Source organism: Sceloporus undulatus, chromosome 1, assembly GCF_019175285.1.
Source record: "Sceloporus undulatus isolate JIND9_A2432 ecotype Alabama chromosome 1, SceUnd_v1.1, whole genome shotgun sequence".
In the NCBI taxonomy this organism is placed as follows: domain Eukaryota; kingdom Metazoa; phylum Chordata; class Lepidosauria; order Squamata; family Phrynosomatidae; genus Sceloporus; species Sceloporus undulatus.
In genome coordinates this window covers 24,619,322-24,641,476 of record NC_056522.1, presented here as the reverse complement: position 1 = coordinate 24,641,476, position 22,155 = coordinate 24,619,322, and the positions used below count along the sequence as shown (strand labels likewise).

The 22,155-nt window shown below is 39.7% G+C and overlaps 1 protein-coding gene across 2 annotated transcripts in view; it reads right to left on the bottom strand.

Moving 5' to 3' along the window:
* RRP36 (ribosomal RNA processing 36) overlaps positions 1–22,155 on the bottom strand; it is a 36,251-nt gene that overhangs the window by 13,443 nt on the left and 653 nt on the right. For both annotated transcript variants that reach the window (XR_006101885.1, XM_042449095.1), the window contains exons 2-3: positions 18,611–19,081; positions 1,931–2,069 (exon numbers count right to left, since the gene is read on the bottom strand). Coding sequence is in view for 1 of the 2 variants with exons in the window: in XM_042449095.1 (XP_042305029.1) it covers positions 1,931–2,069; positions 18,611–19,040 (569 nt within the window). In the remaining variant the exon portion in view is untranslated. The remainder of the gene's footprint in view (positions 1–1,930; positions 2,070–18,610; positions 19,082–22,155) is intronic.

Sequence of the window (22,155 nt, the reverse complement as noted above, 5' to 3'; positions counted from 1 at the left end):
TAAAACAAATTATTATTATTATTATTATTATTATTATTATTATTATTATTATTAAAAGGGGAAACCCTACAAGTAGCCACAGTTGTTGCTGAACAGTACAATAGGACTCTGAAACCTATTTAAAGCATGAATTAATGCTCCTTGTGGGTTTCAGGAGAGACAATTCACCTCTTTTGCCCAGAAAAGAACAGTCCAATGAAGTTTAGTGGGCTAAAGGACCACAAAACTCGAGGGCTACATGTGGTCATGGGGCTGCAATTTGCCCATCCTTGATCTAGCACCTCACATGCTATCTATCACCTAAAAAGATAGCACCCTTCACTAATCATCCAATAAGACAGCACCCCTCACTGAGGTCATGACAGTAATATGGAGTCTCACAATATGGAGCTCCTAGTCCGGAACAAGACCAGATATCTTCGGGGCAGTAAAATATTGTTTTAGAACAATATGTCCTGTGCTACTGTTGCAATAGCCCATTTCCCTACCCTCTCAGCCTATAATGTTTTTGGACCAAAATGGGATGCTGCTTTCTAAGGGATGTGATGGAGCAACACAGACAATGAACCTCAGGTGGTTGGTCAAGAATTGTTATTCCACATCCATTGTGGGAAATTTCAAATCAGTCATGTCACTGGGCACTACAATGGACCCTTGTTATACGCTGGGGTTTGGTTCCAAGATCCCCCGTGAATAACAAAATACGTGTATGCTCAAGTCCCACTAAATATAATGACATAGCAAAATGGTGTCCCTTATAAAAAATGGAAAATCAAGGTTTGATATTTGAAATTTATACTTTTTTTGAACATTTTCAAACTGTGGATGCTTGAATCAGTGTATAAAAAATCAGTGTATAAGAAGGGCTGACTGTACTTCATTTTGATTTTGATAACATAGTGGACTTTGATCAGCTTGCAGAATGATTTTAAAATTCCATTCAGTTAATTTGAACGCTCCTTCTGAATTCAGTTTCATTCTAAAATGCATTACTGCACAGAGCAAAGCTTGGGGAAGCTTTTCCTTCTAGTCAAGAAGGTTTCTTTAAAACATACATATATCTACCTGGTTTGATTCCAGCCGCACAGAACTGTTGCACAAAAGCATCCCTCCAAAGGATTCAGAGAGTTAAAAATAGAAATAAGTAACCAATAATAGAAGATACATTTTCAGAGGCTTGTGGTATTGTCTGGAAAACCCAGCAAGAGCCTCAGGTAGAAGGTGAAATAACCAGGAGGGTGGGGTGGGAAAAAGGATGTTTCCAGTTAAAAGTTAGAAACAGATGAGGGAGAACTGATGAAGTAAAAAACAGATGTCTGCTCATATTACCTTAAATGTGGCACTTAATCTGTACTGAAATCTGGCTTCAGGACTATGAACAAAGGCAAATGACACATATTAAATGTGCAGAACTGCATGGAAGTGTCCAAGGGCAGACCATAGTGATCTGCTTATATTCTTGTCTGAATAACTTATCACATCCATGGCATTTACAGAATACACCAAAATGTGAGGAGCTGTGAAGGCAAATAGGGGTTGAGTAGCCACATAAAAAGATTCCAGAAGACCTCAAGAAAAAAAGAGGGAAGGGGGAAATCAGTCAGATCATTTTGAAAAAAGCAGCTCCACTAATGTATGCTACAAGGAAGACATTTAGGCAGTCAGATTATTAAAAAACAAACAAACCATCCTCCTCACAAAGTCACCCAAAGTCACTTCTAGTTAAAAATTGTTCCTCTTTTCCAGGCAGGATCAGAAAGGGATCTCCCAGTACAATCCTAAGCATGTTTACTGAGAAGTAAGTCTTACCAAGTTCAACTGTAATAATTTATTCTCAAGTAAGTATGTACAAAATGAAAATTTCACTGGAACACAGGGGAGTGTAAATATACTCTTCACTTGGAGATATAACCCGGAGAAGCATTTTTACCTGTCTTTGCTTGGCCACTGTCTCTTCTCTGGCTTCTTTGAACTTGGTGCTCTTTTCTCAGAAGTCATTCGCTGATAAGCCTTCATCCCAACTTGATTTCTCAATTGCAGTATCTCCTCAAAAGACATTGAAGACAACTCTGGTAGGGAAATACAAGAAGACACCCATCCCAAAGCATAAATGTCAGTCTCTGATTTATCAAAAGCCTCCTCTGTCTCTCCATCTGCAGGCCACACTGAACACTGTAGTTTCTCCTGCACTCAAACTGCAAGGCTACCTGAATAACTTCCTTCTTCTGAAGACATACAAACGCTGTGATCCACTCAAGTGGTCAAGACAGCCATCATAAAATCCTGCTTTTTAAGTTCTTCAACAGCTTTTCCTGCCCACTTGCCTAATCTATCCAGACTGTACACGTGTTGTACCATTGAGCCCACAGCCTCTTCAAACATGTGCTTGGTTGACTATGTGTACACCAATGCAACTGTGTACACAACACTTACTATGTGGATTTCCCTCCCCCAGTAGCATCCTACTAGGAGATGTGTTACATCTTTCCAACAAAACTGAAGCATTGCTAATATAGTTAATACTTGCTCTCAGAAAATGTATAAAGGAGTATCAAATGTACTGGAGCTGTGTCGTCTGAATGCAGGTTTCTCTGTGGCAGGTAGCATCCTGCTCCCCAACTGCAAATGCATTTGCCTGGAGCCAATATGACTAGCTTTTAAAGCCTAACTAAAAGTGCATAACTAAGAGGAATAAGAGCATTTCCAGACCAATGAAGTGTAAATCAGTTCTGGCCTCAGTTCTGGCCTGTATCATCTGTCAATGATATAAACATTAAAACAACACTGTTCATAGTATGAGTTTGAAAACAGTTCTACCATCACTTCATGCAATCACATATGGTACAAATAATGGGAGAGGGGCTCAGAGGCACTGTTTAGGGAACGTACAGTATTGCCAATACCTAACATTCTCCTTGGCTTTAGAGCAGAGTTTGAAATGAGACACTCTAATAACACAATTTTTCCTCAGGCTTCTCCACCCAAGGGATCTCTCAATTCTTGTTTCTCACATGACTCCAGAGCCTTTTGCATTACAGATTCTGCCCTAAGGATTAAAGAAAAGCCCCCAGGCTCCAGTCTACTTCATGACCTGCAACTAGAAATAAAACAATTTCCATACAACACCTTTGTTAGCAATTTCAGCAGGCACTCATAGTTTGTTGTTGTTTGTGCCTTCAAGTCATTTCCAACTTATGGCGGCCCTAAGGCGAACCTATCATGAAGCAAGATTTGCTCAGAGGAGGTTTGTCATTGCCTTCCCCTGAGGCTGAGAGCATGTGACTTGCTCAAGATCACCCAGTGGGTTTCATGGCTGAGTTGGGAATTGAACCCTGGGCTCTAAGGTTGTAGTCCAACACTCAAACCACTTTGCAGTGCTGGCTCTCAGAATTTACAAAACTCCTAAAAGTCACATCATCATCCCTTTACGTATTAAACATAAACAAGTAAAACAATCCCTGAAGCCAAGTGCTTATGATCTCAGTTCTGACAGCGGAGGACAAGGAAGGAATAAAGGAAGAGGCATAGCAGGGAATTGTCACAAAAACACAGGCAACTGCCCTGCACCATTTTGTCCTTTCAGCTCAGTAAAATCTGTTCAGACAGGAAGCAGCTCTCTTGAGTTAAGTTTTCTTATACAGCCTGTTATTTAATTATGTTAGAAGAATTAAATATTAATTAAATTAAAGACGATACTAGGGGCTGAACCTGAGATCTCTTGGCTTAACTTGGACTGCATGTGGTGTGCCGCTCAGTTACAATTCATCCTGAAAGGATGTCAGGACTGAAGAGAGAAAAATGCAGTGCCTCAAGCCACTTGGGCATCCAGTGAAGAGGCAAGGTTTACAGAAGTGTAATTCAAACCCATGCCTTCAGACCGACTGTGACCTTCATGCAGAGCCATGGACCGATCAGCTATTTTAATAATGACATTACAGTGGTACCCCGGGATACGAATGCGCCGCCTTACGAAATTTCCGGGTTACGAAAAAAATCCAAAGAAAAAAACTGTTCCGGGTTACGAAGGTTATTTCGGGTTACGAAAAAAAATTTGGTGCTTTTCGGCGCTTTTTCGCACGAAATCGCGGCTTTTCCCCATTAGCGCCTATGGCTTTTTCGGCTTACGAAGCATTTCGGGTTACGAACGCGGCGGCGGAACGAATTATTTTCGTAACCTGGGGTACCACTGTATATTCAAGTGTACTTATGTATACGTTGCTTCATTTCCTTTCCAGTAAAGGACTGAGCCAAAGGCTTTGAAGAGGCAAATTTGGATGAATTTTTTAATGGGAAGAGGTTTGCCTGATAGTTGCATTTTAAGTTAAAATTGGCCCTTTTATCTCTTTTTTTTTCTTGGCTTGATCTATTTAACTATTTGCCTCACTGATATCCATCCTTTCTCCCCAAACCTGAGAATCAAGACAAAAACATTACAAATAGGCATAGAAATAAACACAAGAATGTATTGTTAAAACACAAATTACTATATTAATGTATTACTGAATTAAAATGCTCTTTTAAAATATATTGATAAAAAGTTACAATACTCCTTTGCTCAAAAAGAGGGGGGGGGGACCCAAACCTTTTTGTAGCAGCTAGCCAACTGCCAAAAGCCCACCTGAATAAAAATCTCTTTCCCAGAGGAACAACTGGACTAGTCTACCTCCTAGAGCCTGGGAGCAGCCACTAAGAAGGCCTTCTACAGACAGGATTGTGAAGCATTGGAACAGAGTTGCCTCCCTCAAAGGATCTCAGATCTGCATTTGAATAGTCAGACAATATCCTTAGTCCTTTTTACTTTAAACATTAACAATGCTCTGCTGACATCTGTCCTCTCTCTTTCAATATGCCAAATATATCATCACACATCTAAATCTTTCCTGATGGTAAAAGTCTAGATATATATCATCATTTTCTCTAGACGCGCTCTGGATAGGTCAGCAAAAGGTTGGAGGACAACCTCCCGATGCAAAGCTTCTGCAAATATAGGCAAAACATAGCATTCCTACTTAGATATAAATACAGGATTTGTCATATATGATCAAACCACTGGGCCATCAAGTCAGCTATCCTGCCGTTGGCAAGGACCAGTACCTTCTGCTCCAAATTATTAGGGCTAGGGAGGGGTGAAGAGACAAAAAGAAAATCATTTGACAGCATGGAGCAACTGTATACATTGGGCACTTTTAACTTGCTTGCAATCTACAAAAAAAAAAACCTCCCGCAAGACTTAACAAATACAATCTAAGTGCCATTTCTGAGCAAAAGCAATTAAATCCATTCTTTTACATGGCTAGCTACAGTGAATTCTACAGGTCAACTACATGCTTGATTAAACAGCATTCCCCTGCTTTTATATTAAATAATCAACCAGCCTCACTGGGATACTCCCTTGGTTTTTACTCCCCTCTTCCATTCAAATCATTCATTTGGCGTGCCTGCAAATGTCCAATTACAGAGAATACAGCAGAAACCAATAACAAAATAAAAGAGCATGCTGTTTAAAGGCAATTGCTTTATCAAGGTTGTTGCATAAAGGCCTACAAATTGGTTTGAATCCTTTCAGATCTAGACAGCCCAAGGCAAAAATTGGGTTCTGTAACTACAAAAAGGAACAAGAATTACAAACTGTACTAACTTCATGGTTCTGAGGCAGAAAAGGGATAATTAAAGAAAAAGGAAAAGAGGTATTCAGGATGCTCCACATGTTATTTTAGTGCAAAACTCTGTTTCTATGAGGAGAGAATCACTATCCGTGGCATGCAAGAAAATAATAGGGAATTCAATGTAAACAAGCTATAGGATATTTTTTAATGGCCCTTCTTGGAGTCTTTGTGGAGCTTGAATATAGAACCTTTATCATCTGCATGTACTTATGTTTATTTATAGCATGTATATAGAGTACTGACTACAACAAATTTCTCATAGCAACAGACTACAATAGAGTTTTCAGGGCAACTCACAATGAGAAATAAGATGAGTCCATTATGTATGGTATATGACTGATAACCCATCTGTTCTCCAAGGAGATCATGGCACAATAAAGGATCTCACCTACATCTTTTTATTTTCACAACAAACCTGTGAGGTTGATTAAGCTGACAGACAATCCTGACATCAATTAGCTTTGGGATTCAGTGAAGACTTGAACTCAGGTCTCAGTCTAACACTAGCCTAGTGGCTAAATTACAGGTTGGCTGAAGCAGCAAAGCATCATTTCAAAGCCCCTCTTAGTCCTGATGCAACCTTGGACTCTGGGCCTGTCAGCACCTTCAACTTGAGCTAATTTTTTAGAAGATAAAGGGGGCTAATCTCTGACACTGCTCCCAGTTCTTTGCAAAGAGGATGGGAGAGAAATGAATATAGAAGGAAGAGTTTGCTTTTGAGGAGGGCTACCTGTATTTTGCTGAACTATGCTCTAATAAAGGAGGTGTAGGGGGGTTGTTTTGGGTTTTCTGCTGTTGTTGTTTGGCTATACTACTACAGAAATCTGGTCACTGTGTAGAGGTTTCAACACTGTAGAAAAAGAAACATTATCATTCCAGGTTATAATAATGTCCTCAAATGTTTGGATAAACTGGGCAGTCTTAATCAAATGTTGAAGAAGGTGCCCTGTTGTGCCCATTTTCTCCAGCATTTTTCATCTTCTGATTTAAAAATGTTTCAAATGGTGAACAGGGTATACAGCCTACGTGCATAGTTTCGAAGTCACTTGCTTTAATGTTTGGTGGAGGCCTTGATGTAGTAGCCACTCCTGAGCTCTTCTTTAAAAAACAGGGGGAAGGGACTGACTTGAATCATCATGACACATTCCTGAAAGAATTGCATGTGTTATTGTTGTTTTTTGCAGTGTTACCTTACAGGGCAGCTCACTGGAAATATCTAACGTGTGACTGACACCAGAGAGTTAACTGCACTCATATGAACCACAGCCTTTAAATTACAGTAAATGTAATCTTGAATTAGCAATGCAACATCTTGCTAGCCTTTTTCAACCTCAGTTTCCCATCCTCCCCACAAGCTGGCTGGGGAAGATAAAGGGTTGTCACCAAAAGAAACCAAAGAGCAAAGACTGGAACTGATTGCTCTAGACTGAGACAGATTCTTCAAGTGTAGTGCTCCAACAAGATACTGGTCAACATGACTGTCCAAGTTCACTTGAAGGGGGCAGCTTTGTGGCTAAGCGTGGACTTATACCTGGGTATTACTGACAAGTCTAAACTTTTAGCTTTATTGACAAGGTAAATCAACATTCCCATCAACTCCAACCTCCTATTTCACAGACAGATCTCTGGAAAGAAACTACAGCTGGACAAGATGGACTCAATGGTTCTTTCTGAGAACCAATTTCTTGATTCTGCTGAAGAATAACTGTTTATCAGATATACACCCTTGGCCCATGTTATCAAGTGTTGTTGTTATTTTTCTGTATTCCTTTTTGTCATTATTATACAGACTCTGTACGTTTTGTTGCAAAAACTCAATAATTTTTTTAAAATTTTCTAAACTTTTAGCACCTTCACTCTTCTTCTACACTACCAAAAAATGTACAAATGGGCCATTCCCAGGCAACTGATTGTTTGAGTACTGGCACTATCATGATGAGGATGTTTGGATATCTGGACTGTATCATCATTCTATCTGTACTCATACTATTAACTTTCTAAGGAAAACCGTTTGTCAATACTATCCTGATAACCATTAGTGTAGAAAGATTGTATACCATCATCTCCTACAAAGATAAACTACATACTGGTAGGAATGTTACAGCTGGTGACACCATATAACCTCCTATCACCATGTTTTATCACATGATCCTCATCCGAAATTATTTCAGATAGTTGTGGAGGCAGTTTGTATTCTCAGATCAATTATACTGACATGGATGTGCCAATATATTCCTTAATATATATTTAAAACTGCCAGTACACTCATGACTGTCTTACAGTGGCGCTTCCTTAATCCAAAAGTCACTGGCAATATCTTCCTTATCTTGATTCCACTGGAGAAGGTGCCTGAGAAATTCCACAAGTTCCTCAGCAACAGCCTTCATGAATCTGAGCCTGGTCAAATCCATTTAGCATGTTCAGTATCTAGGCACCACAGTGTAACTGTACAATAATATTATAAGGACCATTCACACTAGAAACTAGCCAACATGCCTCCAGTTACTACCCAGAATGCACCATGCAAATACACCATGCAAACTACTGTTCATTGCAACAGATGCAATTCCTGTGTTTTCGTACCTTGGACAGAGATTTATAATTTAAGAAAAAATTATATAACCATTTTTAGTATTACAATAATCTGCACAGTGAAGTGTAAAAAACAGTCTAAAAACATCAAACTGGTACCTTAAAGCTGAGTACTCCTGGACTGGCTCAAAAGCTAGAGAACATTACCTGAGTTCATGTACTATTCAAGTAATCCACAATGACTCCTGGACTGCCTTGCTGAAAAATGGGAGACTTAGCTCTGGAAAAATGGGGGCGAGAAAAATCCCTATACAATGGAATGGAAAAAAAAATCACACTCATTTTATGAGGAATCACAGAATTGGAAGAGACCACAAGGGCCATCCAGTCCAACCCCCTGCCATGCAGGAAATCACAATCAAAGCACCCCTGACAGATGGCCATCCAGCCTCTGTAAAGACCTCCAAGTAAGGAGACTCCACCACTCTCCGAGGGAGTGTGTTCCACTGTCAAACAGCTCTTAGAAATGATCAACTCTTATCAACTATGTAACCACTGCTTTACATCTGCCCAGAGTAGCTTCAGGATCTGCTGATTTATGGAGAGACACTTTCTGCTTTACCCCTAACTCCATTGTGAAAGACTTCCTCAGCTATCTTTTGCATTCATTCTAACTGGAAACATAAAACACCACCTAGTTATCTACTATAATGGAATTGCCTGTTAAGCATCTCTTATATGTGTTTTTTCTGCTCATTCATATCCTAAGCCTGTTTGAACATTTTGTTGTTGTTGTTGGTTTATTGCCATTTGTGAAATCAAAATAAATAATTTTTTTAATAAATCAATAATTCCTGGACAATAATATTTCTCTCTCACAAGTTGTGTCCATTGTCTTACTTCCAGACAGTGTCAGTTTAAACCAACAACATAACAACAGACCATCTAACAGACATACAAATCCAGAGGCTTTCCCAGTAACTATTCCAGATGCCATACTCTCCAAATAGTAATACTCTTACAAGATTTCATGACATCAGGCATACTTCCAGGATTTTATTCACCTATTCATTCCCCAATAGGATATGTACCATCACCTGTCAGGTACATAGGCCCAGACAGTCATTTGCTATGTATGACAATAAATAGATACAAATTTGATATTAAAAATAACCCATTTATAAACAACTGGGAAAACATTTTAATCCATTTTACATTTTATATTTACAAAACATTTTAAGGCAGATTGATGCTAGCCATCAAAGCCTCTAAGTATCATGCACTGGCAAACCTTAGTTCAGAAGCATGTTCAGAAAACTTTATTCAAAAAACTGAAGATTTTCACACCATATGCAATATTGTCAGGACTCAAGCAGTTTTGATTAGCAAATATATTAAAAGTACATAGCAATACAGACATTTTCATGCACTCCCCCCCCCACCTGTCTTCCAACCAAAAAATTCCTGTTCTCAGGACTATCCTTACATCCTGTTCTGTACCAAGCATTCCCATTGAATTGACTTGGATAGCTCAAAGCACATTCTTTGTTCCCTCACATCTGCTCATTAGACAGCTTCATAAAAGATAAACTGTCCTTCTTCGCAGCATCACCACTTATGGAGCACAGAATCCCAACAACCATCCAACAACCATCAGAGAGAAGATGTGTGCTGTCTTGCCTTACTTGCCTGGACATTACCTGACTTGTTCCTGCAGACTGGAAGCAGGAATGCCTTGTTGGAAATCAGGTTCTCCAACAAGGCATTGTTCTTCAAAGATCCAGGACCAATGTAGACACCATCAGGTGTACACTGAGGGAATCTGCTGCACTGTGTTGAGGCTAAAAAGATCTACTTATGACAGCTCATTCCTGCTGCCTTCTGGGAACGTGAAACACTGTACTGAAACATATTTGTAAACCATCTTTTAACTCTGCATATCATCTTGAGAATTATTCTCATTGAAAGGAAATACAGTGGTACCCCGGGATACGAATTGATCGCGTTACGAAATTTCCGGGATACGAAAAAAATAGATAGGAAAAAACTGTTCCGGGATACGAAGGTTTTTTCGGGTTACGAATGTTTTTTTCGGCGCGAAATTCAAACCGCAAAGCGCGGCTAGCGGCTTTCCAGCGCTAGCCGCTAGCCTTTTCGGGTTGCGAAATTACTCGGGTTACGAACGGAGCCGCGGAACGAATTAATTTCGTAACCCGAGGGACTACTGTATATAAATAGTTCAAAAGAAAGAGAAATTAACTCAGAGGATAAGTTTTAGATATTGCCATAACTAATGCTTCTTTGATATCCCAGGACCTTCCTGGTTTGTGATGGTATTGTGTTAAAGGTAGTCCCTTGACATGAATGTCTAGTCATAACCAACTGTAAGGGCCGGTGCTCATCTCTGTTACTAAGCTGAAGATCCAGCACTGTCCAAAGATGACTCCAGTGGTCATGTAGCCAGCATGACTGCATTAAACCCTATTACCTTCCCACTGAGGTGGTTTTTATCTACCTATTTATCTACTTGTATGTGCATGCTTTCGAACTGCTAGGTTGGCAGAAGCTAGGACTAGTGACAGGAGCTCATCCCGTCATGCAGCACTCGGGCCTCGAACTGCCAACCTTCTGATCTTCCAATCTTCTGAACTGGCATCTTTTTAGCCAACAGCAAATTTCTTTCCTCTCCAACCTTGTTTCCTTTGAGTCTCCTACTGCTTCTTCAGTGCCCTCCTTTCATGGCAGTTCCTATGGCTGAACAGTATTCTTCAACTGATATTAACTTTTCCCAACCTTGTGCCCTCCAGATGTGTTAGACTGGAACACCCATCACTTCTAGTCAACTTTGGGAAATGGGAACTGTAATCCAATACAGTCAGCCCGTCGTATCCACAGGGGTTCCGTTCCAGATCTCCCACCTATGCCAAAAACTGTGGAACCTCAAGTCCCATTGGTTTTAACAGTGGTGTGCCGTGTGCGCAACTGTGGCGGGGCAGGCACATGCACACACCGCCACTTGGGTGAATGGGATAGGGCCATGCTCAAATTCACGGATGACAAGCCCGCAGTTGGGTGGGTGAACTATATAGCTGAAGACTGCCATGTTGGTCAGGATCGCCCTATGCTTTTCAAACCACTGCCCACTCCTTCTTTCCGGTCCCTCCTGCTGATGCAGTTTTTATTCAGTGACTTCCCTTAACATTTAGACCAAGCTGAAAGAATATGAGTACTAGCCACAACAGCTGAAACATCTGGGGCTCAGTGTCATACACCTTTCAACCCCAGAGGGTGAGGGGGAGGCAAAAAGAAGAGGAGGCCCATAGTTTCTTGGTATCTGGACATTTGCACCCTCAGCTATGAAACTTTCAGATAGAACTCAGTAACATAAATAAATTTTGTAATTAACTCTTCAGATACCATGGGAAACAGATATAATTTTGCCATATCTTTTAAAGTACATTTTCCAGACAAGAGGTTGGGAAATTTACTTTGTTGGACTAGACTTCCCACAATCCTGTCATCATGGTCACCTAGGGGTTCTGGGAGCTGTAGTCTGACAAAACAAATTTTCCCTTCTCTCTTGCAGATCAAGGAATCTGTGAAGAATGCTCACAGGACTGAAACTTATGAGGGGAGAAGACAACAATACAATAAATGAGAAATAATGTTGACAGATTCCAAACTGGATACAATGGGAAGAAGCAGTTAAAGTACTCTGAAGTTAATAGATACTAAATTATCTAGGCCATTTCTGGGAAAAGATTAGAGATCTACTGCAGTCCAGTCAATAAAAATTGACTCTGCTATGTTCAACAGCAATCACAAAAAGACAAAGAAGCATATGGATATATGAGAAAGAGGATGAAAAATAAAATTGAAAACCTATGCCATTAAATAAATAAATGGTACATTCCCTGTTAAAACTAATTAAAGAGAAAGAAGACAAACAGTGACAGATGAGTAGGAAGAGATTAGAGTTGTTCAGCTTAGAGGAAACAAAGGTTTCACAAAGTAAACGGGAAGAAAAGGAGGGCAAGTCAAGCACTGTGACTTACCATCACAATATTAATGTTCACGAAATGAACACAATGTTCACGAAAACAGCAAGCAAAAACATTGAAATACTGCAGTACAAAATTTTAGGTTATACACGTGGGCATGAAATAATCTCCAAAACAGCCATCCCCAGATTCACTGGTAAAAGGCACATACTGTAGCACCCATAGGAAAAATTGGCATTGTTCCACTGTGCCCATAATATTTATGGGCTGGATTCAGAGGAATACTGGTGGAAGCTACATGGTAGGAGAAAGGTGGGAGAAAGGAAGGAGATAAATATAATAAACAAATAAAATAAACTGGCATTTTCCTGTCCCCTACTTCCTGAGCCCCCACCTCAAAGGCACTCTCAAGGTTGACCTGTTGAATGGATACCAGTGAAAGGAAAGTGAGAGGAACTCTGGGATATCAAACAGAACCACCACCTAATTTATATATTTCTTAATATATCTCGGGAATCTTATCATTAACCATGGATGCAACATGCTCTGATTTTAATTTGAAGGCACTCATTTCACTGATAAGGTCAGAAAAGATCTTGGAAAAGCAACACAGCTATGTGATGTTTTCCCCAGAATGTTTCTAACTGAATTACAATCTGAAAGGCACTATTTTCAGTGCAAGTATTTTATTTTTACCAGACATCTGTGAATCAGGAAGGCTGTTTGCATACCTTTCATTGCAAAGAACTCAGGTATAGAAAGGCCCCAAGGCTTGAAAAGAAAGGGCACTGGTCTAAAAGAAGTTTTAATCGAACTTGGTCCAGTAATTTCAGATGCAGAGTTTTATGCATGCTGTTAGGATTCATTGAGCTGTAACATATTTGCCATTTCACGTATTTTGTATCAAACACATGTAAATACCACATCCTCTTCATCCTTTTGTTCTCCTTTCCTTCATTTTCACCCAGCAGAGGCTTTCCCACAAACTTTCTTTCTGGCATCCCCTCTGCTTAATCTCTTCTTTTTCTTTTCTCCTCCTACAGTTGGCTCTTTACCCAGCTCTTCAGCTTCATTCATTTCATCTACTTATTCACCCTAAATCATCTATACAAGTTCTCATAGCTATTACACCTCTGCTAATCAGTCTTTCAAGATTGCTATTATAGAAATTATTCTCATACATCTGCTACCTTACAGGTAGGTTTCTTTATATTTATACTTTTATGCAGTTGGCCCTCCATAGCCATGGATTCTGCATCCACCGTTTAAAATGATTTCTCCCGTACCACTATTTCAAGAAAACAAACCTTGATTTTGGACTTTATATAAGGGACACCATTTTACTATGCCACTGCATACAATGGAATTTGAGCAACCACTGATTTTGTATCGATGTGAACCTAAACGCCAGCAGATACCAAGGGCCCACTCTATAATTAAACATAGTGACTAACCTCTGAGACACCATCCGACATATTAAGGTGAGATTCTAAACACATTTTATTAAGGGAAAAGACCTTATTGAATTCAACAAGATTTATGGGAGAACATGTTCACAATGTAAGACAGCAATTCGTAAGAACCCACAGAAGGTACTTCATTGATTTAATTGCATGAACTTACATTATTAAATAACGGGAAGATGGACTAATTTTTGTAATTCATAAACATTTTCCAATGGGAGCCTACTTTTCTCCAGAGAATAAGTGTAATACAAATGGAAAAGGTGATTACAGATTGATATTGAAATTAGGACTTTCAGCTTGTTAGCTACACGGGTTTTAATTTAAAGCCTATTCACTTTAATTCTTGCTCCCAAAATTTGGCAAGGGTCTGAGCAGCGGACACCAGATGCTGTCTGCAGAGTTCAGAAGCAAGCCCTGTGTCAATTCTGTTTCATTCACGTTTGCAGAGTTTTCTCCATGGAAGCCGGGGTGGGGGCAGGAACTGCACTCTATTCAGATTCAGTTCAAACTATATGGTTGAGTAGCTTTCCAGAGCTTGTCTCCATTGGCAGCTTGTTTGTTTCTACTCAACTGAAGTCTCTTTGCAAATTACTGAGCTGAATTCATTCACTATAACTCATTTTTATTTGGATTATTAAACCTCATCCCACGCCTTCTCTTCTCCTCTTCTCATCATCAGTATTTGCCTAATATAGACTAAAATCTCTCTGTAGCACCAGGCATGTATTAAAACACTACATAACCATAATAAAATAAAATTGCTTTTAAAACCACCAAACTCTCTTTATTGCCCACATGATAACCAAGGCCTTTCCTCAGGCTTTTTGTTCTTAGATCTTTTATTAAAGCTGCAAGCCACTGAAGTTCAAAACACCACTGCATGTGTCTTGTATTCGACATATTTATTACGCTTCATATGACTACCCAAACCAAGAAACTCAAACTATAACAAAGGAGATTTCAACTAAAAGTTAGGAAGAATTTCTTGATGGTAAGAACTATTCAACACTGGAAGGGAGTGCTTTAGAGAGTGGTAAGCTCTCCTTCATTGTTTTTTTTTTAAACAGAGGTTGAATAGCCATCTGTTAGAGAAATGGATTTCTGCACTGAGGGTGGAACAGATGACCACGAGTGCCCCCTTTAACTCCACGATTCTGATTCTGATCCAATTAACAATCAATTGTAATGCAACCTGCCATCAGGCCATTAGGATGATGCAGAAGCAAGCTTGTTTTCGGCTGCTCCAGAGACTAGAACACAAACCAATAGATTCAAATCACAAGAAAGGAGACTCCACCTAAACATTAGAAAGAGCTTCTTGACTGAAAGATCTGGTTGACAGTGGAATAAACTGCTTTGGAGGGTAGTGGTCTCGCCTTCTCTGGAGGTCTTTAAACAAAGGCTGGATGAGCATCTCTCATGAGTACTTTAGTTGTGTATTCCTACATGGCAGGTAGTTGGATGAGACAGCCTTTGTAGTCTGTTCCATTCAATATATATGAACAGTGAACAATACTGCAAACCTAGGCAGCCGATCCAAGCTTTAAGGACCGCCAGACTCATCACAATGTACAGGAAGGTGCTCATACAAACAGCACAGCAGCAAAAGGTGTGTGTGATAGGGCCTCCTCAGTGGCTGGCCCTCCTTGTGATTTTTCCATTAACAGGCAAACCCTTCTATGCTGACTGGTTTTGAGAACTGAAAGTTTTTAAAGGGCTTTAAAGAGAATGCTTTACTATTTAAATTGCAGTGTTTGTTTGACTACTTTATAACATTTTAAACTATATGTTTTAAAGTGTCTTTAGTTTCAATGTTGCTTTTTTGTAAGTTTTAACTATACTGTCCTTGTTTTAGTTGGTAAGCTGTCTTGAGTGACAGTTTTGGTGGAGGGGGAGAAAGGATATAAACAGTGATGATGATTGATGATGATGATGACCACTCTTATCTCTACTGCAATGACTTTTTGGAACTTTATGACATTTCACTATTTTGCTCTTCCATTGACCTCAGCTGTCCAAAGGTCTCCTGGAACTGTCTTTTATTACTTTTCCTTCCTTCAAATTTCTCCACAAAAACCGCCTTGACTATGAATTCTTCACCATAAACTCTTAATTCTTCACTGAAGCTAAGGAGAAAATCAAATGGAGAAAACTCCAGATGTTACCTTGGTTATGTTTTCTAGTTTCTACTAAAACTACTCTTAAGGACATGAAATGGATACTCTTCCTATTTGACCATTCTTTTATCTTCCCACTGTTCCCCAGCCCATTCATCACCTGACATGGAAAATTTTTCAATGTAAACTTCTTAGGACAAGAGCCCATCTTCTTTTTGTTACCACGCATGCTGGTGGTAATATATTATTTCTCACTTCACACTAACTACTGCATTAGAATGACTACACAGGAATTTCGGTAATACACTCCCCATGAAGGCTGCATGCATCTAGCAGGCTAAAAGGCCATGAAAGAGACAATAATATCAGCAGTTTTGCACTGGTTCCTTCACACAAACTTCCCCCTGTACATCTTTCTTCCTGACCTACATTTAAAATTAATTTGTTCTTAATGATTTATTTCCTGCAAAAGAATAATTGTATGTGACTATGTTTTGTGCCACCATATAGCTGTCTATTATTATTTGTATGCCAACTGATTATGTCTTCACCACCATCTATTCACATATTTGAATGTCATTAGTGCTCTTTGCTCCCTCTTCCAGATTAATTTATTATGCTAAATGAGACCTAATCCACCTCCCTACTGAACTCATTAGACACCTTCCCAATTAGCCACATTGCTATTTATAATTGTGCTTTGTTTGTGGTACATCAGCCATTTTTAATTCGTGTAAAAGCATTACTCTCAGCTCTGCCAACTCTCAACATTTTTTAAATTAAGATTTCTCAGATAACTGGATTTTTATCTCAGATATGTAGCTCTTCAATGCATATCAGCATAAAACAAATCTTTGAAATTATTTGAATAAATGTCTGGCCTTCACAAAGCTGATAAAATCATTGCTGTGTGACCCCACAAAAGTGAAAAGGAATGATAATAACAACAACCACCACAACTAAATATAATCTGAATATATCCAAGTCGCTTGGCTCTTCAGCTTGTCCCATGCATTTGGAAGGAAAGCAGGCAAGATTCTGACAGCTTGGATTTCATAATCCCTGTGTAGTTTTGAGAGATTTCATCACAGTCTAATTCTTATGAGCAAATCTTGTTTTTGTGCATTGAAACAAGACTTCCAATGGCAACTTAAAAGGCTGCCTTAGGAAGTCTCACTCAAATACATTTACAAATATCATATCACATTGCTTACTACATTTAGGAAGCATATTTTCGAGATAGAAAAACATGTTTTGAGTGGCATCATTTGTTCTTTATTAATGCTCTAGGCGGCTTCTTGCTGACAACTCCACAATATCCTAATAAGCTCATTCTGTAGGAGAGACCAAACTGTAGTTTTGGCTGAAGGCTGAAGCATATATTTAGGATGCTAGTCAATTTTCAACAAATCTGAGAAAGAGAGGGAAGCTGCACAATTACCAAGGGGCAAACTTGGCTTTTAAGTAGTAACTAAGCTGATTTATTATAAGGTTCATTTGCTTATTGCAACAGTCAGCATGACTGTCTTTCTCTCATACACACAGACACACACACACTTTTCACAACCAACATTTGTATGCTACTATTCATTTCCCCTGGTCCTTCAACATGTTGCATTAACTTCTGAGGAGGCATATCCATATACACTACAGATTTTATGATTGAAAAAGTGACAAATTATTTCAGATGGTTATTTTAGTACCATTGCAGAAAATAAAACATCTCAGCATTGGCATAATACTTTGGACTTAAAAATCAAGCTAAATTAGCTTCTTTAATCCACTGTTGGACCAAAATAAAGACTTTGGCCTGTTACAGACAGCCCAAATAAAGCTGCTTCGAGTCACAGTGGAGGTATGGTGTTTCAATGATGCATGCGTCTTAAGAGTCCAGAAGTCGCACCAAAGCCACGCTCCAGTCCTATCTTTTTTCTAAAAATGTACTTCCTTTCAGTACTGTGGTCTTTCAACAACACACAAACAATTGCAATTTCTAGTAACTTCGAACAATCCAACAGATGAGGGCAACTGTTTTTAACTACCAGTACTTCTCTACAATTAGAAAATGTACAACAGGATTCCTCCAAAAGATTAGTCCATGTTACAGATTGTTACCAAGGATTCACTGAGGCCACCACAACACTAACTTGGCCTGAAATATGAATTGGCGTAGGACAGGCAAATCTGTCAATTGGATAATTTCCAGCTCAAATCTCTCCTCAGCAATTAGCTTATTCTGTGGCTTAAGGAAAGCTACTATTTTCACAGACTCCATTGCCTTGCTCACAATCTGCAATGGGGGAGACTTATCTGCCCCATCCTTTTTTGTAAGGATGGCCAAGATCACATTAATAAGGTGGATCAAGTGTTTAATTTATATTACCTTTAAATATCCAAACTTTAAACCGCTTACTCTATTTTACCACAGAAAGGGCCATAAATATTTGCATTCTAATAAGATGTCTCATTTATATTGGATGCAATATGTTGTCCAGCTGACTGACCCAAGGTCTTTAGTATCTGTGCATAGAACATACAGAAACAAAGCATATTAGAAAGAAAGACACCCTCCATGCTGGCAGAGGCAGTCTGAAACATCATGTAACTGATGATATAAGGCAGTTATGTCAGACAGTTAAGCAATAAAACAGAGCTGTGTCAGAAGCACAACTGAATAGTGGTCATAATGAATCTTAACAGCTACTGGCACAATCACAGCCAAGATTAATTAGAAGCAGAAGCCACCAGAGGGAAAAAAAGCTCAGAACTGCTGATAGGTGTCACAAAGATGCACAATTTATTGAATGTTTCCAGGCATCAGTGGTTACCTTTTGTTAAATCAGTCTTTGAAGAGGTCTGGTCTCTTTTTTCTTTGGAGTCTTCGTCGCCTTCAGAGGCATCACTACAAATGTCATCATCGTCATCATCCTCAGAGCTTGTCTCATCACTGACATCATTGTCACTCTCTCCTTGCTCATAATCACTGTCATCCGACTCCTCATTTCCAGATTCATGGCCAGAGGAACTCATTTTAGGCAACAGCTTTTGCCTTTTGGCACCATCAGTGTTTTCCATACTGCTGTCTCCCATACTGCTTGAAACTTGGAGTGGTCGCTTCTGAGTCAACAGTTTTGGATTTAAGATATTGGTCTCCTCACTATCATCTGAAGCTTGTGCTATTGGGGTGCTTCCGTCCCGACCAGAGGATGAACTTTTCTTCTGGGCATGGTCCCCAGGTTTATTGCCACGCTGCTTCATATGTTTTAGTATTTTTGGTGCTTCAATGCACTAGTCTTAAGCTGAAAAAGAAATTTATTATGAGCCCTCCATCTCATTGTAGTTCAAGAACTCATAGAAAATGTGACTGGCTGTACACTTCTATTTCTTGGTTTGAATACCTAGCTGCACACAGTTCAGGACCTGAATCAGCTGCCCCCAAAGTAACTTTGAAAAACTTAGTACTTATACTCTGTGAGGGAATTATGACATCAACCATTAAATATGTGATAGGTCTAAGGCAATGTCTACTTTCCCTTAAGGCAATAAAACAATACTAGGGCTGTCCTATGAATCACAGTACTAGAAGACTCATTCCATTACAGAAGAGTGGCATGAAATGGTGCATCCCTTTTATTCTATGATGTTCAAAGTTGGAAATGAGGAGGTGTCTAACTACTAATTAGGCAGCTGCAGATTACATGTTAAACATAGCTGCTGTCTGCTGCTTGGTACTTTACAGAGTTGGGTGGGTGTATATATGGGATCCATTGTGCTCTAAGCAATGACTCATTAAAGGGGTACCTTCCTTTGAATAGGACCCAATGAAACAGAAATTATTTATAAGGGAACTGAGCTCATGCTTAATTCTTCCAGAGTCCCCAATGAGTCCCTTAAAATTAGGCAAAAAGCATGTAAAATATTAGTATGCATAGAAGTGACTCCTAACCAGTCCCCTTACACAATGTACAGGTGAAGCCTATGCATGTTTAGTTGTAAGTAAAGCCTACTATACTCAAAAGGTAAGCTTGTTCAGGATTACACTGTCAAATTACAAGATATAGTGGGAGCTTTGGATCCATGGGGTTCAGGTCTGGACTCCCCATAAATGCCAAAAAGCATAAATGATCGCATCCCGTATTATTCAACAGAAGCAATGTGAACATGCAATGCTTCAGCATGTTCTCACAGAAGACTTGTGATTGCTATAGAGACCCTGGGAAGCTGAAAAGACATCTGTTCTATGAACAAAAACTTAGCTCTATGGGATGGAGGGATATCATCCATAAAATTCAACAGCCTTTTTCTACCACTTATATGGCTTTGGAAGTGTGTATAACACTGGGCAGTTTCACAATAATTCTAGTCTAGGAAACAGATTTGTGGATAATACTGTAATTGTGGCTATTCTTATAACTATAAGTGTAACTTATGAAAGAAGACAATGGAAGATAGGTTGAAGCTTCTTTGATGGATCTGTCCAGTCACACAGAAGTTTGACTAACTCAGAAAGACAATTCCTACTTCTCTGCTGTTCACTTATTGTTTCTGGAAGAGGTTACTTCTGTTCTAGAGATCTCCGTGGTTCAGTGTTAGGTTGATTCTGACTCACAAAACAAAGGTATGGGGTATTTTATAGAGAAGGGACATGGAGGACAGCAGCAAGGCATCCTCTTTTATCTGAGTGTGAGGTGCAACAGAGGTATGGGGAGGGACATCTTACATCCCAGTTCAGAGCAAAGTAGTGTTACTCAAAGCTGTGGCCCATAGATCAGCATTGCTCTGTGAGCCATCACAGCACAGTCTATACTAGACTGTAGACATAAAAATACATGGTTAGAAAATACACTTGCCCCTACACATTTGTGACTTTGACATTTGTGGATTTGATTATTCATGAGTTTTATCAATATGTTCTCTCTAGGGAAATCTAGGTCCTCCAGGGCAACTCTATGGTCAACTTTAACTAAAAGTCGCACTGAAGTACCTAGAGATTCCTAGAGAGAATACTCCACTAGGCATTTGTAGCTCCTCCAGTGCAATTCTATGGTCAATGTCTGGAAGTTGTTGACCAAAGAGTTGCATTGGAGGACCTAGAGATTTCTAGAGAGATGTTCTCCCAGGTAAAAAAGATAGGGGTTTTGTTATTTGCGATTTTTCCACATCCACAGGGGTCCTGTGCCCCCTAAGCCCAGCGAATGTGGAGGGACGAGTGTATCCTTTTTTTTGCTGCAGTATGATAATTTGCTATAAAAGTATTTGTTGTTCTAATATAAGGATACCTAATTGCTAGCTGTATTGCAGTAATTAAGTTCAGGGTATTCCTATACTTGTTTATGGCCAACTTTGATCTTTAAAAGGGGCTGTGGCCTCACAAAGGATGGAGACATCTGGGATTTCAGAAGTAGTAATCTTTCTATACATTTTGAAATTTATAATTTTAAATTTTATTTAAAAATTCTACTGTATGATTAACACCTTTGCCTGATGAAGAAGCCAGTGGAGCTTTGAAGGCTTGCATCATATATTGTGTGTATTTTGGTTGGCCAATGAAAGGCATCACTGTTTTGTGGATTTTGGATGTTACCGTACTTTGCTGTATGGCTAACAGAGAATCAGTGTGGTGTTGTGATTTGAGTGTTGGACTATGACTCTGGAGATCTAGGGTTGATTACCTGCATGAACATAAAAACCCATGGGCGATCTTCGGCAAGTCACACTCTCTCAGCCTCAGAGGGTGGCAATGGCAATGAAGAAACTTGCCAAGAAAACCGTATGATAGGGTCGCCTTAGGGTCTCCACAAGTGGCTTGGAGGAACACAGCAATAAATATGGCTGGCACAGCCCCTGAACATGTTCTCTCTCAGTTAGTCTCAAAGATGCTGCAAGATCCCCTTGCAGACTGATTTTCCATTCTAACACAGCCGTGTTTTGGGCTGCTTCCGCACTGCAGAAATAACCCAGTTTGACACCTTTTGACTGCCCTGGCTCAATGTTATGGAATTCTGGGAACTGTAGTTTGTTGTGGCAGCAGAGCTCTCTGACCAGGATGACCAGATGTCCTAAACACAGGGGAGGACAAGGCACCGCAAAGTGTAGGGCATTCAAGAAAAAATGTGGAACTTGCCCAAATAAAAGCTAACAACCTCCCATAAGCGTAAATTCATGCTTCGTAGCCATCCTCAGAACAGAGGACCCTTTGGACTTCCTCCTGGGCAGAAGGTTGAAATGTAGGACGCATCCTGGAAAAGGAGGACGTCTGGTCACCCTGCTCTCGGGCAGAGAAGCCTCTCTGGTCCAAAATACACTGGAGAAATCATTCAGTTTTGGCACCACTTTAGCTGCCCTGGCTCAGTCCTAAGGGACTCTGGGAATG